Below are 22,231 nucleotides of genomic sequence, written 5' to 3'. Positions count from 1 at the left end.
TATAGCCTGGAGAGGGCAGCAGGTACTAGTGTTGTATTCCTTGTACTCCTTCAACATGCATTGCATGTATGCGTTGCTCAGGAGTTTCTGGTGATGTATAAGCCTCCCTCATTGATATACCCTTTGATGGGTCTCCTTTCTGTTGACAATAAAGACTTGACGTAGAAGCACTTTAAGGACAGTACAGCTATGGCACACTCTTTGACACTTGACTCCCACCAAGTAATTCCCAAACCAGTTCAGAAAGTTTAGAAGCAAATCCAGAGGGCAGACGTATTGACCGAAACAACCTGCCCCACAAGAGCAGCAGGCACCCTAGTCCTTTCGAGGCTGTGAACAGGGGTTTGGCAGACATTGTGCTGGCCAGCTGGGGCATCAGCCTTCTACCTTCTCTTTGTCTGCCACAGCAGCCACCAGAACACTTTAGTTTGACCTTAGTGGCCCACATCCCATGGGTGGGGGGCAGGATTCAACATTTCCTCCCCTGTTGAAGACACAACACTTTGGACAGATGGGTTTTAAATTTGTTCAGAATGGCTATGCCCTGCCTTCTATTCCTCTTACCCCAGAGCAAATTTCAGACAAGCGCATGTCTGTTCTGTTACAGTAGGTCATATTGCTGATTTCGAAAGGTGCGATCAAGCGTGTTACATATTCGGCATTAGACAAAGTGTAGTTCAAGTTTTTTCTTCCGATGCAACAAGTCCTGGACATTTAGGGTATGATCCTGTTGTTTCAGTCTCGGTCTTTGATCATATTGAGAGCAGCTCTTACACTTGACTTCTTGGCTCTTAGCCTCCTGCATTCTCCTTATTAGCTATGCCAGATGGCACCTGCTGGCATGGAATTTGAAGTCCCGATGCTCCCAGCACCAGGGTAATCTAACCAATATCTTTGAGTTCTCATAAGAGAAGGCTTGAGATATGCAATGGTGACCATTTGAGCAGAGTAGGGTTAGTGGTAGGCCCCTCCCCTTTCCCATCCAGAACAACGGTGGTTCTAGGTTGGGCAGGTCATCTGGGGGAGCTGGAGATTAGGGAACACTGGTCTCTGGAGGAGGAATTGCTTACACATCACCCTGCTGCAATTGCGGGTCATTACCCTTGGTCTGCAGGCCTTCCTGCCATCCATCAAGGAGAGGTTTATTTATTTATTTTAGAAGTTTTATATAGCGCTAGCCTGACCGGAGGGTATTGGAGCGCTTCACATTAGTTACAGAGCAGAACAAAAGAGAGCAATACATAATACAATAAAGCGCGACTTTCCGAATAAGAGTATTATTAATGTCAATGATGAAGAGTTCCATTTCGGGGTCTTGTTAACACCGCATCAGAGAGGAGTGAGGTGTCCACTTCAGCACTCCGACTGCTCCTATCTGATTGCTAGGGATCGATCTAGGAAATTGATTTTGAGCTGACTTTTGAATTTAGCGAAGGAGGGAATAGTTCTGATTTGAGGGGGAATAGCGTTCCAGATTTTGGTCGCATTTCCGGCAAAGGACCTGGCCGCGTTTTTTTTTGTTTTCTTGATTTCAGCGGGATGAGTAGTAGGGTGTTCCTGTTCTGACCTGCATTTTGAGTTTGGCAGCCAGATATTCGGGTTTGCCGGTGTGAAGGGCTTGGTGGGTGAGGCAGGCTGTTCTGAAGTTCGCCCACATTTCTATCGGTAGCCACTTGAGTTCTTTGAGTGCAGGAGAGATGTGATCAAATTTCTTTATTCCGGTGACCATTCTGGCAGCCGCATTGAGAGTTGTTTTCAGAGGAGCAAGATGTGTTTTAGCTATTCCCGAGAGGACTGCGTTTCCATAGTCCAATCTTGACAGCAACAATGATTGGGTGGCTTGTTTGAGATGTTTGGGCGGAATGAAAGGTTTTATTTTGTTTAGTAGCTTCAGATTGAGGAAGGTGCGAGATCTTAATGTGTTTGGTCATGTCTAGTTTTGAGTCTAGCGTGATGCCTAATGATTTAACAGAGTCGGCCAGGGTGAGGTTCGCATTGAGCGCATCGATAGCTTTTAACCACTCGACCATTTGTGGGTTCTCTTCTTTGTTTGATATGAGGAGTAGTTCGGTTTTGTCCGGATTCAGTTTTAAGTGGCTACTTTACAGCCAGAGCTGCACTTCCCTTAGTATGTCATTGAGTCTTTGAATGTCTTTAACAGAGGAGATTTCCAAGTACATTTGAGTATCATCAGCATATAGGTGGAAGGGAATGTTAGCTTTTCTGAGTAGGGTGGTGAGGGGTTCCATGTAAATGTTGAAGAGTTGAGGGGAGAGCACTGACCCTTGGGGGACTCCCCTGTTGACTGAGTGAGAGTCGGATTCAAAGCTTTTGATTTTGATTCTCTGGGAGCGATTGTGAAGGAATGAGGAGAACCATTTGAGGACCACCTCGTCTAGACCGGCCCTTTCTTCGAGAGCCTTGAGGAGAAGTTTGTGATCTACTGTGTCGAATGCTGCCGATAGGTCTAGGAGAATGAGGAGGCAACATTGGTCTGAGTCAAGTGATTTGTTGATATCATCGATTTATTTTGAGGTTAAGAAAAGGTAGAGGGTAGTGCCTTCCTTTTGATCCACGTCAATGAATAATAAATGTCAAAGGATTGCTTGAATAGAAATTACTTGTTTAGTTTTATTTGTATTTTTCTCAAACGAGTGCAAATAAAGTTTGTGAAAAGAAAAGCAAAAAGCCGACACATGTTTCACCCTAGTGGCCCATTGGCCGTGGGCTTTTTCAAGGCTAAAATGATATTGTTACATAGGTTGAAAAAGAAAAGAAATGAAGTGATGAAAAATTCGCAATACAGTGTGAATGGAAGAAAAGAAAAGAAGGAAATTAGATGCCAAGGAAAAAAGATGCCAAGGAAATAAAGATGGTGATATGGGCAGAGAGAACCACGAAGGGTTTGAGAATAAGAGAGAGAGAGGGAAACAGAGAGAAAGTGAAAATTCAAAAGGAAAATGAGAGAGAGAAAGAGAAAGACCAGGGAAATTCAAAGGAAAATGATAAGGGAGAAAAGGTGAAACAATTGAGAAAAGAAGAAATAAGGTAAAGCAATAGAAAGAAAGAAAAATAAGTGATAAAACATAAACGCTTATTTTGAGGATCGCGGTTTCTGTGCTGCAACCTTTCCTAAATCCCGACTCATGGCAATCAAGGAAGTTGGTATTGTCCAAGTGTTGAGTTAATTGTTTAATTGTACACATCTTTCTAGGATTTTGGAAAGAAGAAGAAGGTTGGAGACGGGTCTAAAGTTGTTTAAATCATTAATATCCAGGCCTGTTTTTTTCAGCAGTGGGGTGACTTGTCCCACTTTGAGGCAATCTGGAACGATTCCGCTTTTTAGGGAGCTGTTCATAATCTTGCGCCAGAGTGGGACTAAGGAGAGTTTCAGCTTTTTGTTGAGTTGAGCGGGTAGAGGGTCTAGGGCGTGAGATGAAGGTTTGGAGGTGGAGATCAGTTTGACTATCTCTTCTTCTGCGATGGGATAGAAGAGTGACCATGGTTTAGTGATGGGTAAGGGAGCAATACCAAACACCCCAGACGGGCTGCTATTGGGAAGGGGGGCGCAATTGATGTCCAGTGAGTGCTCGATCTTAGAGATCTTATCATTGAAGAAGTTGTTGCACAGTTCTTTGGATGCCTGCCCTAGGGACGTATCCGGTTTGGAGGTTTGTTGTCTGATGATATTAAAGAGCTCCTTGGGTCTGTTTTTTGCGCTATCCAGTGCGGAGCGGAAGAACGTGGATTTTTTGTTCTTGATATGACTGTTGTACTTCTTCCGGACTGTTCCGGAGTTGATCACGATGGATGGTAGTAGGATTGTTCCTCCAGCGTCTTTCTGTGGCTCTTAATTATCTCCTTTCCTCATTGATGTCTGGGTCGAACCATGATCTGGATAGAATAGCTTGTTTTTTAATTTTTATTTCAGGGGTGCTAGTTGGTCAAGCAAGAATACCATATTCGAGTTATAGAGCGAGGTGAGATCGGTTGTGAAGAGGAGGTCATTGCCACTGGGGAGGAGAAGATTTAGCCTTTCTTCCATGACGTCAAGGGAAATCTGGGTGAGATTTCTGGACCATTTGGGAGGGTCTTGTACAGGTGGCAGGGATAGTACTCTTTGGTTAATGTGGAATAAGATCATGTGGTGATCCGACCAGTCCACTGGAAGAATGTTGTCGATCGTAATTGCGTCTCGATGGGCGATGATGGCATCCAAGGTTGCTCCTTTATTGTGAGTTTCCTCTGAGCAGTGTTGGACTAGATTATTGTCACAGAGGAGATTATTTAGAGATTGAATTAGCGTGTTATTGGCTGCGTTCCAGCATAGGTTAAGATCACCCAGGATTAGGTTGTTAGCGTCTTTGAGTGCGCAATGGGCAATCAGGTCAGATAAGTGTTCCCCGAATGTGGGGGTGTTGCCTGGAGGGTGATAGAGAAGGTGACAGACTGCTGGGCTATTATCCTTAGTCTTGATGTTAACAGAAAGACATTCAAAGGAGCTATACTTGCAGGTGACCATTTCAGCGATGTCGATGTCGTCCTTGTGGATGATAGCTACACCTCCACCTCGTTTTATCTTTTCTATCTTTGTTAATGATGGTAAAACCTGGGGGCACAAGCATATCCAAGCATGGCGGGCAGGTCTCATTTAGCCATGTCTCTGTGACGAACGCAATGTCTAAGTCTTGTGAGAGGATGGCTTCTGCTAATTCCGTTGCATGCTTGGGGGCTGATCTACAGTTAATGAGCATGCAGTTAGTGGATAGCTTTTTTTTGCTAGGATACTTTCCAGAATGGGGCCCTCGGTATGGTGGAGAGGGAGGGCGGGGGTCTTGTGATTTTCTTGGGCGGGTAGTCTCTTCTGAAGCCTGTGATCACTTGAATTTTGGATTTAGGGGAGGCTGTGGGAGGAGAGTCGTATGTGAAGGCTAGATCCTCTGCTTCTTCAGCGGACATTGCTGCTTTGGTTCTAGAATGTCTTTGTGTCTGGATCTCAGCATCCTTACTTGGGAGACTGTACCCCGGACGCGGGGGCTTTGATTCTTGTGAGACTCTGTGACGGGATCTCAGCGTCAATTTTAGAGGGTCTCTGAAGCCGGTTCTCGTGGGCGGATATGGGCCCGAAATGGCGTTTTAGAAGGTTGGAGTTGGTCGGTGAGGAAGCCCTGGGCTGGGATTGCCGGGGCTTTCGGGCCTTGTCAAGGTTGGTTAGGATTTCATTAAGCCCCGGAATATTATTTTTAACTGATTCTCTAATGGGGCCAGACGGTGCGCCATGCTTTCCGGGGCTGGGGGCATGCAGACTTGGGTAGGGACATCTCGTGAGGTGGGGGGTACGGTCGAATTGTGAGGTCTATTGCTATTTGTGTCAGACGTGCTGCCTCTATTTGCGACCCTCGGTAGGGGGTGCAAAGGGTCGAGTCGTGGGATCTGCGTCAAAGATTCTGCAGGAGTGGAATGGGGGTCAGTGGACCGTGCCCGTGGGGCGGTGATGTGATGATGGAGTTGACGAATCTTTGGGGACGGTGGGGTCTGATCTTCCTCGGGTAGTTGTAGGTCGCGATTCGTGGGGACAGGGGAGTGGGTGGAGACTCGGGAGGGGAGGCTGAAGGATCTCACCAGGGGAGTAGAAATTGATGTTTGCTTCACCTGATGGGGCAGGTTGACCGGGGCAGGGAGTTGGGGTGTAGCAGGACCAAGTGAGTGTAGGTGCAGGTGGGCGGAACGAAGAGCAAGGAAGAGGGAGTTGAAGGCCTCTAGGTTCTCATTGTTAGCCTGTATCAAAACTGTGTCATTTGAATAAATGGTCACTGATGTGTTCCCGTTCCTAGTCGACTGGTTAGGGAGAGAGGTCGTCAGTTTACAGCTATGTGTGGTAGTCGTCGTTTTGGATATGTGAAGTTGCATTCTTAATGTAAGTGTTCCAGTTCTCAGGTTTATCTGTGTGGAAGATGAGATCCATCTTGATCTGCCATTTGGAGGAGCAGTGGTATGTGTTCGCAAATAGTGTTTCTGGATGCTGTCTGATTAGTCTATGTTTGAAGTTTCTTCTCGCTTTTGGGGAGAGGTTGGGGGAAGCTAATTGTGAAGGCGTTCATGCCGTGCGGTTTCAGGTGGATCGGCATGGTTGGGTTGACAGAAATTGGAGTGCCCGGTGACATTGTTACGTTTCTTAGAAGAGGGGGCCGTGCTTCTGATAGGGAGGGGGATCTCCCTTGAACAGGGAACGTCGTCCGTGGGAAACTGGACACGACGTGTGGTTGGCAGGCACGTGGGGGCCCTCGCCAGTATGGGAGCCATGAGACTAGGGGGAAAGGCCACTGCGTAGTGATGGAAGAAATAGGTGGCTGTGGGTTCTAGTTGCCGCAAAAGGTGTCTGTGGGTTCTGGTTGCCCTGATCTGAGGTGGTAGGATGGTATCCCTCATTGATGTGGGAGCCGTGCGACTAGATTGGGAGAGTAGCCTCTGCGTACTGATGAAGGGAGTGAGAGTCTGTGTGTTCTATTTGCCCAGATTAGAGGCGGCAGGAGGGCAATGTGCTGGGGTCAGATATGGGGGCACTCCTCTACTGTCGGTTGAGTGCAGGGTGAGGGGGCCCTTTCTCTGGTTGTCAGGTTCTGCTATAGAGCAACTTAACAAATATGAGAGGGGGATGCCGTGTTGGGCGCTTCAGCGGGGGGTGTGGGAGGTTAGGCGTGGGAGTGTAGTAGTTAGGGTGTAGTAGATTAGGCACCTTTAAATTAGGTTGGGGGGAGAGCTTACCTGACCTGTTAGTGCAAGTTCTCACAGACAACACCACTGCCATATGGTACTGCAACAAGAAGGGCAGAATAGGGTCTTGGGTCCTGTGCCTGGAGGATCTGTGTGTGAGAGCTCACTTGAGTTTACTGCAGGGACGGCCTTGATGAACACAAGGATAGACCCCAACTTCCCTCACCCACCTCCTTCGCCCAACTGAGTCAAAGCAAACGAGGGAAGGTGGGGAAGAAGGGAAACAAAACAAGGGAAGGAAGAAGGGGTAGGCGTCGGCTGGATCTTCTGAGAGAGAGTCTCTTAGAATCCTAAAAGAGAAAGCACAAGGTGAGTTCTAAGTGTTCACACCAGCAAGCTAGCCAAATACCCCGCTTATTTTTTAAGGAATACCTTGAATGGAAGAAGCTATCACGCACGAAGAGACCGCTCCTAGGGACGCCAGAATGCCTAGCTTCCTAAAGGACGGACAAGGTTCAATTGAGTAATAAGACTGCAGCAGTTAGCATATGACACTAAGAAGACAAAACAGCGAGTACTAACCTAGGTTAAAATCACCATAGGTATGGAAGAACCCAAGTAAGACAAAATTACATCCGTACTCCTATACGCAGGGAAAAACCAAAAAACGTATTTCTCTTCGCAGGAGGAGGTACGGGGACAAAAGATTAAAAATAAACAGGGGTCTAATTATGCGAACAACAAGAATGAAGAGATGGACTCCTGTATAATGCCTATATCTCTTCCTTTCCTTTACAGAGACTGGAAAAAACAAAAATTGCCAGAAATGCTGCAGAGGGACGCAAGACCATCAGATGCGTACTATTCCAAGACATAAAGTTGTTTGAAATGCAAAAAAAAACGAAATCAAAGATATTGATGCTTTAAAGCCCTATGCTGTTTCCTATTTCTTACACAAACCAGACTGCCAGGGGTTAACACCAGTAACTCTGGGACAACATCAAGGAAGAGCAGTCCGCTCCGGAAGAAGACCCAGGAAGCGGAAGATCCCTTACAGAAACCGAAAGCAGGCAGACGACCAATACAAAGAACAAGGGTTCAGTACAGCAGCAGGTAAGTGTAGTCAGGAAATGCAGCGGGAGGCCAGGGGGGATCCGAACTGGAACGTGAAGCGTGTTTCCAGCGTGGATCCTGTCATTAAATACCCCTTAGGCGCCACCCCCAGCCGCCGACAGGAAATGGCGGGCAGGGCTCTCTGCTCCGTGTGCGAGCGTGGGTGCCGTTAAAGGCCCCGCTCGCCACGGAGCCTGACACTGTGTCTGGAGGTGGTTGTAGAGCCAGGGCATTTTCCTGGTCATGAACAATCTAGCAGGGTCCTTGAATGCCAGAGTGGTCGAATTGAGCAGGCGGTGTCTGGCAGATCAAGAGTGGGATCTACACCCTGAGGTGGTTGCATTCTTCTCAAAAGATGTGACTCCCTTACTCTGCCTGTGTTCTTTTCCTTTCCTCATCACACAAAAGATCGGAGGATGCTCCATCAGTTGGACCCCAAAAGGGCTTTAGGCTTTTACATTGATTGTACCAAGGAACATTGAGTGGACAACCATACTTTTTAGGGCTCTCCTGTACGGAGAAAGGGAAGGCTGTGCGGAGAAATGGAACCTTGTTGAGGTTGATAGTCCTCTAAATTAAGATCTACTCCATACTGGTCAAGAGGCAGCCTCTGGAAGGTCTGAGAGTCCATTGCTCCAGGGCGTAAGGCTGCTACCACTGTGTTGACACAGAGTGCGTGTCCTTGACATTTGCCAGGCTGCAACGTGGGCAAAAGTGCACATGTTCACAAAACACTACTGCTTCGACAGCCGGGTCCACCGGAAAGGGCATTTTGCCTGCTAGGTCCTGCAAGGCATTTTGTTATGAGCCCTCTTCATAGACCCTCCACCTTGGGGAGGTACTTCTTCTCAGTTAGAAGTATTCATCAGAAGATCAATTTACTTACCTTTGGTAATGCTCTTTGTGGTGGATCCTCTTAAACTGCAGATTTCTCGGTGCCCTTCTACCTTGCCGTTCTGTGGAAAAAGGTCCTAGGTTAGTAGTCAGCACACTGGTACCAATAATTATTCACGTTCTGTATCTGGGAGCATAGAAAGAGAAAATGATAAGAAACTGACGTCAGCACACTGGGTGGTGCTTAAATGCTGTGGTTCTGGTCTGTCACTTATAGTGGGGTGTAAAGTCAAGTGCAGAGTCATACTGTGCTACGTGACGACTTTAAAGCTCGTGGATCCAGTCTGGAACCTGGGGAGTATTCTAAAGTGAGGAATCTGCAGTTAGTGTACCCCCAGGAAGACCGTAACTGAACGTAAGTAACTTGTTCTTTACTTGAAATTCTCCAGCATCAGACTTGTTCTCATGTTTGTATATTATAAGAAGGACCTCCTTTTTCTGAGCATCTAATGTTGGCAGCTAGCCACGCTTGAAGTTTGGTGAGACCAATACGTGAGGCAAGAATATAATTGATGGAAGATGTTTTTATTTACAACTGGGTGTATGGAGACTCTCAATCCCTTTAACATTGTTCTCTGAACCTCTAGTTACAAGCTGGAACTCTGGGAATGCCACAAGGCATTTTAGGACTCCCTAAGGAGTGGTTTCCAGTCTTCACCGTTTGAGATTTAAGAAGAGGAGGGCCAGATCAGGACTTTGTCATGACACCATGCTGAGTTCCTAAGTGCTGTGCTGGGGTTGGGACAAGTCTGTCACAATCGGTTGTACCAAAAGCTGCAGAGTTGTTGAGTAAAATGAGAGCCCTCTTTCCAAAATGTGATGCCCATCATCTAAGATATTTGGGGGGGGGGGGTTGCTGTGACTTGTGACTGACTAGGAGATTGGGGTCACGATTGGGTATTTTGCAGCATGCCCAAACTGATGAAAATTGCCTTTGATGATGCTTGCTTGTAGCAAGTCAAAAGGATAGTTGGTAGTTTTGAGGTGTTTGATCAAAGGGAGTTACTCAGTGTTTCTAGGAATAGATTTGTCTCAAGTTGATGGGAGGAAGTGTTGTGTTTGAGGTTATGGTGTAGGGGAAATTGCCTTAGATAGAAATGATTTTATCATTGAAGGAGGGAAATTTATCACATTTCTTCCCTGATGAACATCACAAGGGTTGGACGAAGTGAATGTACAGTGTTTGATGGAATAGTGAAAGAAGCATTGACAAAGCCAATAGGCATTGCCTTAGGACCTTTGGCTTTACTAATGATTTTAGGCATTGTGTACAGCATCCACCATGCTGTGATGTATAGCTAAATGCAATAAACTAAAATTAAAATAGGCACTATATGTGGTCCCTTCATTTTGTAGGCCTGCACCACACATGCGTGACAAAATTCAACAAGTGGTTTTTTCTCTTGTTTTTACACTCTGGTGAGGGAAGAGCAAGTAACAAGGAGGGCCAGGGCTGGTGGGGGGACGGTTGGGAATTGGAAACATGTCAAGGTGTGGGGACGGGGGTCGGAAGCAATGGGTGAGATGGCTGGACCTGCTGGAGGAAGCTAAAAGAAGAGCGGGAGGAAGAAGCAACACAGTCGTGCAGAAGCAACCCAGATTGCACAGGAGGGGAGAAGAAACAACGGGCAAGACAGAGCAATATGGAGCGTTGGGGAGCAAACGAGCAGATGAGGAAACATGGAATGAGCAGGGGAGATCGCCTGGGTAAGAAAGCAATGCGGGGTGGAGAGAAGCATACAAAGGTGAGTGCATCATGGGGGCAGGCAGGGATTAGCATACAGAAATCGTGCACAACACAATGCAGGGGGGTTCAAGAGACGTACACTAAGAAGACAGCTGGAAAACACATGCACTGTTCTGGTATGCGTACCCCAAAAGTAAAAAGGTCCTTAAAAGTGAGCAGTGGAAGAATAGAGAGACAATACTCTGGTGGACGGGTAGACACAGAATGAACAAGGCAAGCCATTATATAAAAACCAATCTAATGATGGTGACAGGAAATCCAACCAATGGAAAGCAATGGTTAGCCCAAAATATGCCTTGCAACAGAGAGGGCATGTGCTGTCTAGTAGGGTCAACATAAGAACAACATGGCATAAACTATACATGCAGGTGCGCCAAATGTAATATGTTGGGGGAGAGGGCACGGATGGTCACCATGACCTACTCCATGCTCTTCCTTCCATGAATCATGGCCACTCCCACAGTGGACAAGGTAACCACATATTACACTTTGTGCATCGCCATATATATTATGTATTTGTACATTATTTATGATCAATTTTTTGGTTGTAATTTAAACTATAATTTTATTGAATTTATAACCCAACAACCAGCTTTTTTTTTTTTATTGTGTACTGGTTTGAGTTCATTTTTCTTTGTGTGAAGTGCTCTGACATCCCACATTTCTAGTGTGAGCTATGGAAACTGGAAATAAATGCAAAAACAATGATATCCATGCAGCTGATTGTGTGAAATTTACTCCCGCCGTTGCTGGTCTCAAAAGAGGGTAAAGAACGTGCACAGTGCAATAAAGACCACTGGCTTGAATCAGTAAAAGGAATTGGGCTTGGGTACAACATTGTGCTTTCCAGTGCAAGATATCCAAATATTACGAAGCCTGTCTAAGTCTACATCAGCTTCACAAAACAGGCCCCTTGCCGGCGGCTCGGGGAAGGCCCATTCCACTGGTAGGCTGAGAGAGTTGAATAAGGTGTGAACCAGCAAGTCTATCAGCAGCTCCAGCAAAGCATGCGGCCATCTTTGAATGGAAATCATCCAAAAGAAGCATCCACCAGGCAATATAAACATATATTTTTTAAATTTCAGATTTCATTAGGTTCTTCGCAAAATAAATCCCCCAAAACCTATATAATGACTGGCCGCCGTATCTCAAGGGGTGCCCCATGGAGCGTCCCGTGCTAGCGCTAGGTGCGCATGAGGACAGCGGGCTGAGCGGAACGCGCTCGGGCGGGGGAGAGTCAGAACCGGCACAGGCCGCTTTTCCCATGATGCACTGCTTTATTGTGGCCGGAATCTGGGAGATGAGCTGCGCTAGCAGGACTGACCTCAGCCTGGCCGAGGGAAGGAACATGCGCCAGGAGCAGGATAGGACCCGGGCAGAAGGCACAAGGCAGCGCCCGCAGGGAGTCCACACCCACCCGCCAAGTAACATTGATACATGCACATACAAATTGCAGTTAACCAGCAGACTGGGGATTAATGTATAAAATACCAGTGTGCGCACACAGCAATAGCTCTACCAGGCAATGCGCTATACAAATGGCAGTTACATCTAACATGAAGCGCCTGTAGGGGGACACCATAGCGGGACAGGTGAAACAGCCGCACTTACCAGGGGCCCAACTTTGATTAAGACCGGCATCATTGCTGCGGCCCGGGTCGTCTATCGGAGGCAGGAGAGAATGAGCGTCACCTGGGACCCGCCTACAAATCCAAGAGGAAGCCACTACGCGTGTCAGGCAGCAGGCAGGACAAAAGCAACTGCAGAAAACAGTGCCCGGCCGCGTGGCCACAATGTGAACGCGAAGCCTTTGAAATACGAAACCGAATAGATGGCACACAGCGCGCCCCTGCTCGTAACCGCAAGCCGTAGGCCGTGGGCGGATAAATGGTGGGACATGCATTCGCCTTTGCCCAATTGCGTGCTGTCTTTTTTAGAAAGACACACGCAAAGACCAATTAAAATAATGCACAAAAAAACACACGCACGAGCGTGTGGAAAGCCCAGAGTGATTCCAAGAGGTCAATTTCCTAGAGCAACGCATGCGTGCTGCGCTAGGCTTGACCTAAAAAGAAAGGCATGTATGATCGCAAAATGTGATCAGGCTTCTATTAAAATATTTAGAAAAATAATTCTAACCATGGCGTACCGTGCACAACAGTCGGAAACTCTACAAAATGATGTCCAACATGGCCATCTAGCTCACACTCGGGAAGCTTTCCGCTTGCCTACTATTGGCTAATCAACTGACCTTCCACCCCGCCAGCTTACGCGCACGATCAAATTGCAGGCTGCTGTTCCAGAGTTCCGCAGTGAGGCAGGTACGTCACGACTACAACTCCCTTCTGCCTGTCTTAATTTACAGCATAAATGGCTTCATACGCCACTGGAATAGCGCAAGCTACGCTGACTGCGTAGAAAAGAACCGCAAGTTTTACTCAGGCAGACTGAGAGCATGGGTGATTTCCAATCCCATCATCAATAATACAATCAATGCATTAATTCAAACTGATTGTTTCGGACGTTACTCTGACATGACAACTCATGAATAATGCATGCCACAAATACACACGGTTCAGTACATCAGCCAGATAAGGAAAAAAAAAGTGAATACAACATGTCTGCGTCAACTACCGTTCACTCAAGCTCTCAGACAACTGCCAAACTTGTATTGAATTAGCCTTGTTCAACAAAATAATTGATAACGCCTCATTGTTGCTGATGAAAACTTATACGGAGTTATAGAAGTTTCCCAAATACGTATATATTAAATGTAATGTTACAAACATCAGTCGTCTCATCTTCAGAATCACAATGTACATTTCTTGATTTGTAGGTGGCAATGACCACAAACAGGAGTTCAATGAAAGTTAAAGGAGAAGACAAAGAGATCAACTAAACTTGTGCAAAAGCGCACATTTACCCATGTATAACTGTGCTCTTCTGACCCTGGACTCCTGCAGAATTTGGGCTGTGCTTGTGCATGTGAAGGGAGGGTTGGTTAAAAAGAATGGCGCGAGAGAGAAGAGGGGGAGAGTGAGCACGGCAGCGCGGTGAACGCGCTAATTAAAAACAGATGATGACATGACCCCGAACAGATGGCGCCTCTGCTCGTAACCACAAGCCGTAGGCGTATACATTTCCTCTGAAAGGTGGCACATGCACCCGCATTTGCCCAATTGCGTGCTGTCTTTTTAGAAAGACGCACACAAAGCCCAATATAAAAAATGCTAAAAGAACAAGCATTGGCATTGCCAATAGGTCTCGCTTGTGGGACCTTATAAGTATTTAGTTATGCAGCACAATATCAATCAATCAAAGCATTTATATAGCGCACTACTCACCCAGAGGGTCTCAAGGCGCTGGGGGAGGGGGGTCCGCTACTGCTCGAACAGCCAGGTCTTGAGTTGCTTCCTGAAGGCGAGGTGGTCCTGGGTCAGGCGGAGGTGGGTCGGGAGGGAGTTCCATGTCTTGGCGGCGAGGTAGGAGAAGGACCGTCCCCCTGTGGTGGCTCTTCGGATGCGGGGGACGGCGGCGAGGGCGTGGCCGGTAGATCGAAGCTGGCGTTTGGGAGCGTAGAAGTTGAGGCGGCTGTTGAGGTATCCTGGGCCTTGGTTGTGTAGGGCTTTGTGTGCGTGGGTGAGGAGTCGGAAGGTGATTCTCTTGTTGACCGGGAGCCAGTGCAGGTCTCTCAGGTGTCCGGAGATGTGGCTGCGACGGGGGATGTCCAGGATGAGTCGTGCTGAGGCGTTCTGGATTAGCTGGCGTCTCTTCTGGAGTTTGGCGGTGGTTCCGGCGTAGAGGGAGTTGCCGTAGTCCAGACGGCTGGTGACGAGGGCCTGGGTGACCGTCTTCCTGGTCTCGGTGGGGATCCACCGGAAGATCTTACGTAGCATGCGCAGGATGTTGAAGCACGACGAGGAGACGGCGTTGATTTGTCTGGTCATGGAGAGGGAGGAGTCCAGGATGAAGCCCAGGTTGCGTGCGTGGTCTGTTGGTTTGGGTGCGCTGCCTAGGGCGGGGGGCCACCAGGAGTCGTCCCAGGCGGAGGGTGAGGATCCCAGGATGAGGACTTCCATCTTGTCCGAGTTCAGTTTCAGGCGGCTGTTCTTCATCCATTCGGCTACTTCTTTCATCCCTTCGTGAAGGTTGGCTCTGGCGGTGGCGGGGTCGTTGGTGAGGGAGAGAATCAGCTGGGTGTCGTCGGCGTAGGAGATGATGTTGAGGTTGTGCTGGCGTGCGATGTCTGCGAGGGGGCTCATGTAGACGTTGAAGAGGGTTGGACTGAGCGAGGAGCCTTGAGGAACGCCGCAGATGACTTCGGTGGCTTCAGATCTGAACGGGGGGAGGCGGACTCTCTGTGTCCTTCCGGCGAGGAAGGAGATGATCCACTCCAGTGCCTTCTCCTGGATTCCGACGTTGCTGAGTCGCTGCACTAGTGTACGGTGGCAGACAGTGTCGAAGGCCGCGGAGAGGTCTAGGAGGATGAGGGCTGCTGTTTCTCCGTTGTCAAGCAGTGCTCGGATGTCGTCGGTGGCTGCAATCAGGGCGGTCTCGGTGCTGTGGTTGGCCCGGAAGCCAGACTGCGAGAGGTCAAGGGAACCGTTCGTCTCGAGGAAGGCGGCCAGCTGCTTGTTTACGGTCTTCTCGATGACTTTTGCAGGAAACGGGAGCAGCGAGATGGGGCGGTAGTTCTTGAGGTCGGTGGGGTCGGCTGATGGCTTCTTTAGTAGAGCGCTGAGTTTGGCGTGCTTCCAGCTCTCCGGGAAGGTAGCGGTGTCGAAGGAGGTGTTGATGATGTCCCGCAGGTGGGGTGCGATGACAGCGTCGGCCTTGTTGAAGACGTGGTGAGGGCAGGGGTCGGTAGGAGATCCGGAGTGGATGGAGTTCATGGTGCGGACGGTGTCTTCGGTGCTGATCGGGGTCCAGGCGCGGAGGGTGGTGGTGGGGGGCGGTGGTTCGGTCGTGGCGTGCGTCGGTTGAGTGCTGAAGCTGTTGTGTATGTCCGCGATCTTGTTGTGGAAGTAGGAGGCGAGGGAGTTGCAGAGGTCTTGCGAAGGGGTGATGTCGTTGTTTCCGGCGTTGGGGTTGGAGAGCTCTTTAACGATGTTGAAGAGTTCCTTGCTGTTGTGTGCGTTGTTGTCCAGTCGTTCCTTGAATGCGGTTTTCTTGGTGGCGTGGATGAGTTGGTGGTGCTTTCGGGTGGCGAGCTTGAGGGCAGTCATGTTGTCCGGTGTTGGGTCTCTGCGCCATGTTCTCTCGAGGGCTCGGCAGTTCTTCTTGGAGCTCTTGAGTTCGTCGGTGAACCATGGGGCTTTCTTGCTGCCGGGTCTGCTAGGCGGGGACTTCAGAGGGGCGAGGTCGTCTGCGCAGTTGCTGATCCACTTCGCGAGGTTGGTGGCCGCCTGGCTTGGGTTCGTTGCGCTGGTGGGAGGGTTCATGCTCAGGGAGGTCGCGAGCTGGTCGGCTGTGATCTTGTTCCAGCTTCTGCGTGCAACCTGTTGCTGGTGGTGGTGGATCGTGGTCCTTCTGAAGCTGAAGTGGACGCAGCTGTGGTCCGTCCAGTGGAGTCCGGTGGCGTGGCTGAAGGCGATGTCCTTGCTGGATGAGAAGACGGGGTTGAGTGTGTGTCCGGCGTAGTGGGTGGGGGTGGTGACCAGCTGCTTGAGTCCCAGGTTTGCGAGGTTGTCCAGCAGGGTGGTGGTGTTGCGGTCGTTGTTGTTCTCCTTGGTGCAACAACATTAACTGTTGCAAGGTTAAACACTTAGAAGGCCCCAAAGGCGAGACCTATTGGCTATGCCAATGCTTGTTTTTTTTAATAAAAGGACAAGCAGTGTTATCAGCCTCCGGCTGCCACTTAGAGGTAGAGAGAGAGAGGTGTGTAGAGAGAGAGAGGGGTGTGTAGAGAGAGAGAGAGAGGTGTGTAGAGAGAGGTGGGTAGAGAGAAGTGGGTAGAGAGAGGGGTATAGAGAGAAGGGTATAGAAAGCGGTGTAGAGAGAGCGGTGTAGAGAGAGGGGTAGAGAGAGGGGTAGCGAGTGGGGTAGAGAGAGGGGTGTGTAGAGAGAGGTGTAGAGAGAGGTAGAGAGAGGTAGAATGGTAGAGAGGGAGAGTTGTAGAGAGAGAGATAGGTAGAAAGAGAGAGAGAGGTAGAGAGAGAGAGGTAGAGCGGTAGAGAGGGAGCGGTAGAGAGGTAGAGGAAGAGAGGTAGAGAGTTAGAGAGAGAGGTAGAGAGGTTGAGAGAGAGAGGTAGAGAGGTAGAGAGGTAGGTAGAGGTAGAGAGAGAGAGGGAGAGAGAGAGGTAGAGAAGGTAGAGAGAGCGAGAGAGAGGTAGAGAGAGAGCGAGAGAGAGGTAGAGAGGTAGAGAGAGGGCAAGAGAGGGCAAGAGAGGTAGAGAGGTAGAAAAAGAGAGGTAGAGAGAGAGAGAGCCCTGCCTGAACCCTGCCTGAACATGAGAGGTAGAACTGGTGACCAGAGATAGTAACCAGAGTGGTGCTCTTAACTTGACTTAGGTCTCTGCACCTAGACATGTAAACGGAGGAAGAGTAGTGAGAGATATGTCTTTTTTGCTGCTGCAGCACTCTGTGGTAGTCTCTGTGGCATTAAGAGACCTACAAAACTCCTCACAAATAAATAAATGAATAAACGTCAACATTTAGAGATACACAACTAGGATGAAGATTCACTTGATATGTTTTTCTTTTTTGAATCATCATTAATCATTTCAGCGCACTTCAACTTGGTGTGTATTTTTGATCCCTAATAGGGTAGAGTATTTTTGTTGCTTTGGATTTTATTGACCTCTTGTATCTGTTGTGTTGACAGCTATGCTCTACTTAACACAAATAGCAAAACAAAAAACCCCAAAAAATCCACAATGATCACTCATTAGGCGAGAAACCACATGCAGGTGTATTTCAAATGAAAGGTCTGCTAGGGGTCAACAAATCAATTGCAAATCAATGATAATGGCCGATTATAAATGAACTAGACCTACCACGAGCCTGTTGTACTGAGAGTACATGCACATGCTGGCTGATGAACAGATAAAGCATCGAGGCTGTGGCCAGTTAATAAGAATGCTGCATCCCAATCATTGTGTGCGATTCCCTAATAAGAACTTGAGAATGGCAAAAACATCCTCTGCAAATTTAGGAAAATAATGATAGAACGTGCAGAGAGGTTAAAAAAAGTTATGTGTTTGTGCATACGGCGAGGTGAGTTGTAGTGTTGTGTTTCGACTAACCGTTTCAGGATTGTCATTCTGATTGACTGAAAATAGTGTAATCCCCTCCCGCCCCCTCCCCCCCACACACACACACCCTCCCACGCCTGCTCTGTCCAAACACGACTACTTCCAGAGACTCCCCACTCACTACTCGTTTGAAATCAAGTCATGCAAGCGCCATTTTCAAACAGGCCACGCGTCAAAAGTCCACATCTCCTCTCATGTTTGCACAGGGCTATGAAATAAATGAGAAGAGCAAACACAGGGACAAAGCCAGTGCTTGAATGAATGCACAGTCTAAGGTCCTCATTGCGAGTTAAGGGTTGAATTCTGATAGCACTTCAAACATGTTTTCACAGGTATCGGAATTACCCTCCTCGTGTTTATTTCATTGATAAATTCTGGCAGGCCGAGCCGGTCCAAATTTATCACTGAAAAAGGCCTGGAACAAGGCAAAACATGCAGAATTCGGCGAGTCAAAAAACGATTCCCGTGTCATGCCTCATTTTCCTGTAGGATTCTCAGAACAAGAGGTATTTTCTAAATGTGCCAAATGCAACCTGGGGTAATGACAGTTTAACATGGAAGAGCGTCACTGACATGACAAGTAAAGCAACAGAGCAAATTATGACGGGGCATGTGTGCAATGGTGTACTAAGAGTGCAGGGGCAAGATGACTTTTTGTCTGATGTGGGACCATCCCTAATACACAAGAGAAAAGTGAGGCCAGCGCCTTTATTGCAAGTTGCAAACTAAGAAAAGATGCTGCTCATAGTTTACTATTTGCCAATGTTAAAAAAATGAGTTACGTCATCTAGCTCCTTTGCATATCAGGTAAGAAAAAGTCAATGTGTCCTAATTTGCCAGGTGCAAAGTCCAAAATGTCTCTGCGAGATGGTTCAAGGAATTTAATATTTGCTGTAGGAAAAATGTTGAGACAAAGCAGGCTACAAGTTTGACTCCAGAAAGAGACTGTCTCAGCCTTCCATCCTTTCCAATGTCAGTAAATTTCGGCAGGTGAAACATGGCTGAAATTAGAAGAGGCAAAAATAATTGATAAAAAAACAGGACATGCTGATTTTAGTGCAGAAGCAGCAAAATCCACGTTCTGCCCCATTTCTCGGGCCATAATCCTAATTGGACGCATAGCACCCAATATATTTAACTCCCAGTGACATCATTATATATCAGGTACAGTAAATATCTTATTTTTCTGGGCCAACTGTTATGGGTACCTCAATGGGGAGATTATCTGTTTAGATCCTCATAAAAGGTTTATTGGAAGCGGGTAGAGTAGTTGCCACAGGTGGTAAATACCATTCCCCTGGCATGGTAACATTAAAGCCAGAGCTTTAAGTGGGATGAAAAAACTAGGGTGGGGGGGGGGTCTCTCAAAGGGGTGTGGCCTATGTAATTAAGGGCGTGGCTTAAAAACACCTAAACTAAAACCCTGTGCTTAGCATAGTGTGCCATCTGACTGGTATGTTGGTGTTTCTGTCATTACATCCAGCTATATATACAGCAAGTAACATTTTTTTTTAGAGTTTTATATAGCGTGAACTAGACCTGAGACACCGGGTATCAGAGCGCTTTACATGAGCACCAGTTTCGTTACAGATGGACACATTCATTTTTTTTTGTTAGGCACGGGGAGATTAAGTGATTTGCCCAGAATCACAGGATGTTGGGCGTCGCTGCCAAGAATCGAAGCCGGTTCCTCAGCTTCGAGGTCAACCGCTCTAGCCATAAGGCTATATCCTCTCCCATTATACCTACAACAAGCCAGGACTACTGGCTTTGTCAATGGTCATTAGTTGCACAAGATAAATAAGCAACAACAATTGCTTTGTTGTTTATAATATTAAAAAAAGCTTAATTTCCGAACTGATGAGACTATGAAAGACCTACAACAAATCTTCTTCAAAGTTACATCAAAGGCATTGTAGACTGGTAATGATTCGGAGTTAAGATTTTTTTTTTCACCCTGATGGTGAGGGCAGAAATGGAGAGCCCGTTAGGGACCCGTCTCAGCACCTGCCTTTTAGAACTGCTGGTGCTGAGCACCGGCAGGACCCAGTACACTTAAAGCCCTGATTAAAGCACAAGTTAACACACACATGCATGCATGCATGCTTGGATGTTCGATACCCCTTGAACTCTTATTAGGGTTATGGAGGGCAATTTATATTCCATTATAATACAATTCACAGCTTAATCGGAAAACATAAGCTTTAGAGTTCAGCCTCATGCTAAAATCTTGCATTTTCGCACATCGATTTTAGTCTTAACTGAAAGCTTGTTTGAACACTTTGGTTGGTGGAGTTTCTAAGACTAAAGGTAACACGCTTGTGTGCAGAGTAGAGGGTAAAAGTTGGCCCAGAGTTTCGAGCCTCAAACCTGTAAGGATCTTACACCGAAGTAGAGTCTTTCGAAGGACCATTGAGGGCTCAAATGAGCAGAGAATAATTTGTGTTCCTAATGATGAACTTTCTCTTGCTTTTTTTTTACCCCCGCCCATGTATGTAAGCCAAAAAGCGCCTGTTTAAGTGAAGTGCTACCCAGCTTTGGGAAAGAAAGCACTCGAGGAGGCATTCGCTTTGGCTCAGTGTGCGTGACACATAATGAAAACAATTTTACGCTGTGGAGGGAGGTATGGGGCAATTACTGAAAGCGGCAGCCACCTGCAGAAGCCGGCCCCTGGCCGCAGCGCCGGGCCCTTCATGAATATTTGATGCTGTGATGCTATGTGAGAAAGGCCTGGGGCAGGTGAAGGGCGCCGGGGCTGCAATAAGTAACTCTGCTGGAGACTCGTGTAGCTCACTCTGTCTCTCTGCAGCAGTCCTTAGTGGAACACCGGGGAGAGGCCTGACCCTGCCTGCCCTGCCTGGCCCCGGGCACTGGCAGCTGAAGCCGAGCAGGGCTGATGTGACAAGTCCTGGTGGGTGCCCCCAGAGCCCGTTGTCTCCCGATTTTACACATGGTGTCAGGCCTGAAAAGCCCCCGCATCAATCTTGTCTGCTCCCGTTTGATAAACTACGTGGGGATCAGGTCAAATGAGAACTCTGCAATGGAGAGAGCATGTCCCGGTGCCTTAATCCAGTTAGGATATTAGGAAAAGAAGAGAGATAAAACAAGTACAGGCTATGCCAAGCGGAAGTGATCGCGTTTGCGATCAAACATCAAAGCGGTGAAAGTAATCGAGCAGAGCATCAAAGGGCTGGGTGAGAAGGGAGGGGGGAATGGAAGGAGCAGAGGAGCAGCTGTGCACGTGCACGCCATCGTGCACTCAAGCTTTAGGCCAGCAAACAATGTGGGTGTCACTTTTGAAAGCCCACTTACAAATGTCTCAACTCAGCGAGACCTAAAAACACACATACGAGCGTGTGAAAAGTCCAGAGTGATACCAAAAGCTCGTTTTCCTAGAGCAACGCATGCGCGCTGCGCTAGATTCGGCCTAAAAATGTACCAGACCCCAATGCGAGCTGCAAATGAACACTAATCAAGTAAATTAGTCTATTCGTCCATGTGCTGACCAACGAGAAGCAAAGAAATAGGAGTGGCAATGGAATCCACCAATGGTAAGTATGGGTGGGCTAGCGAGGGGCATTAGCACGTTGGGATGGCGTAACGTGAGAAAACGCTCGGGAAGTGACGTACTATCATGTGATGCTGCGAGGGTGCCGCCCGAGAAAGTAGTTCGGGAGCGTTGTTGCTACAGCACTCGTCGACGCGACAAGTGACCTACCAGCGAGCATGCGTCGTCGAGGTGTGTCTTCAGCGCACGCTCAGTCATAAGAACACTATTTTGCGCTTTCAATTGATCATTTTCATGCTGTAGATGAAGCCGTTGCTTTTTGGTGATTTCTGTCAGCGATTGTTCAGAGAGGAGCTCAGAGTCCAGTTAGTTAGTTGAGGGAACTGCACGTTTTGCCCTTTGTTATCTCATGTTTACTGAGGGGTATATTTCAATCTGAGGTATTTTCTCTTTGTTTTCGAGGTCGTAAATCCACGTGCGTGTTAATGTATCGCTGTGTTGGGTGAGGAGTGTTGTATCCCTCTGTTTAGGGATTTCTTCTGCGCAGTCACAGTTCTAGTTAGTGCGGGGCGTCCTTCTCAGCCGTTACTGAGGGGGCAGTTCAGGGTGCAGCCCCTTCTTACTATCGAGGGGAGCTCGGTCTGGGCCTCTGCTTCTAAGCTTGATCCGGTGGGATCTGTGCTCTTCCACTTCAGCCTCTGTCCACTCCTAACTCGGACTTCACGTCTTCACCTGTGGAGCTGCAGTGAAGAGCAGGAAGGAAATGTTCCACCATGAATCGAGGAATGTAAGTAATATGTGTTTGATGTCAATAAGCGCATTATATCAAATAAGATTTCATAAAATTGTTATATCTATGCCCTGTGCGTGGGTGTCCTATGGTTCAGCTACATCACAGGAGTGTGGGATTTTATTTTAAACTAATCTTCTTGCCCAAAGAGCACGATGCTTCAGGAATCCAATTGCCTCCTGTCAAAATCCACCTTTCCCATTTGGTGCCAT

General features: G+C 47.8%; 1 protein-coding gene across 2 annotated transcripts in view; it reads left to right on the top strand.

Annotated features, from left to right (window-relative positions):
* Positions 1–21,339: 21,339 nt before the first annotated feature.
* LOC146800039 (uncharacterized) overlaps positions 21,340–22,231 on the top strand; it is a 161,155-nt gene continuing 160,263 nt past the window's right edge. Inside the window, exon 1 of one of the 2 annotated variants that reach the window (XM_085620946.1) lies at positions 21,340–21,460. Coding sequence is in view for 1 of the 2 variants with exons in the window: in XM_085620945.1 (XP_085477071.1) it covers positions 21,993–22,016 (24 nt within the window). In the remaining variant the exon portion in view is untranslated. Of the gene's footprint in view, positions 21,461–21,875; positions 22,017–22,231 lie in introns of those variants that run through there. The other variant, XM_085620945.1, reaches the window with a different exon arrangement.

This window comes from Triturus cristatus, chromosome 8, assembly GCF_964204655.1.
Source record: "Triturus cristatus chromosome 8, aTriCri1.1, whole genome shotgun sequence".
NCBI lineage: Eukaryota > Metazoa > Chordata > Amphibia > Caudata > Salamandridae > Triturus > Triturus cristatus.
The sequence above is the reverse complement of the archived record's forward strand: the minus strand, read 5'-3'. Positions and strand labels throughout refer to the sequence as shown.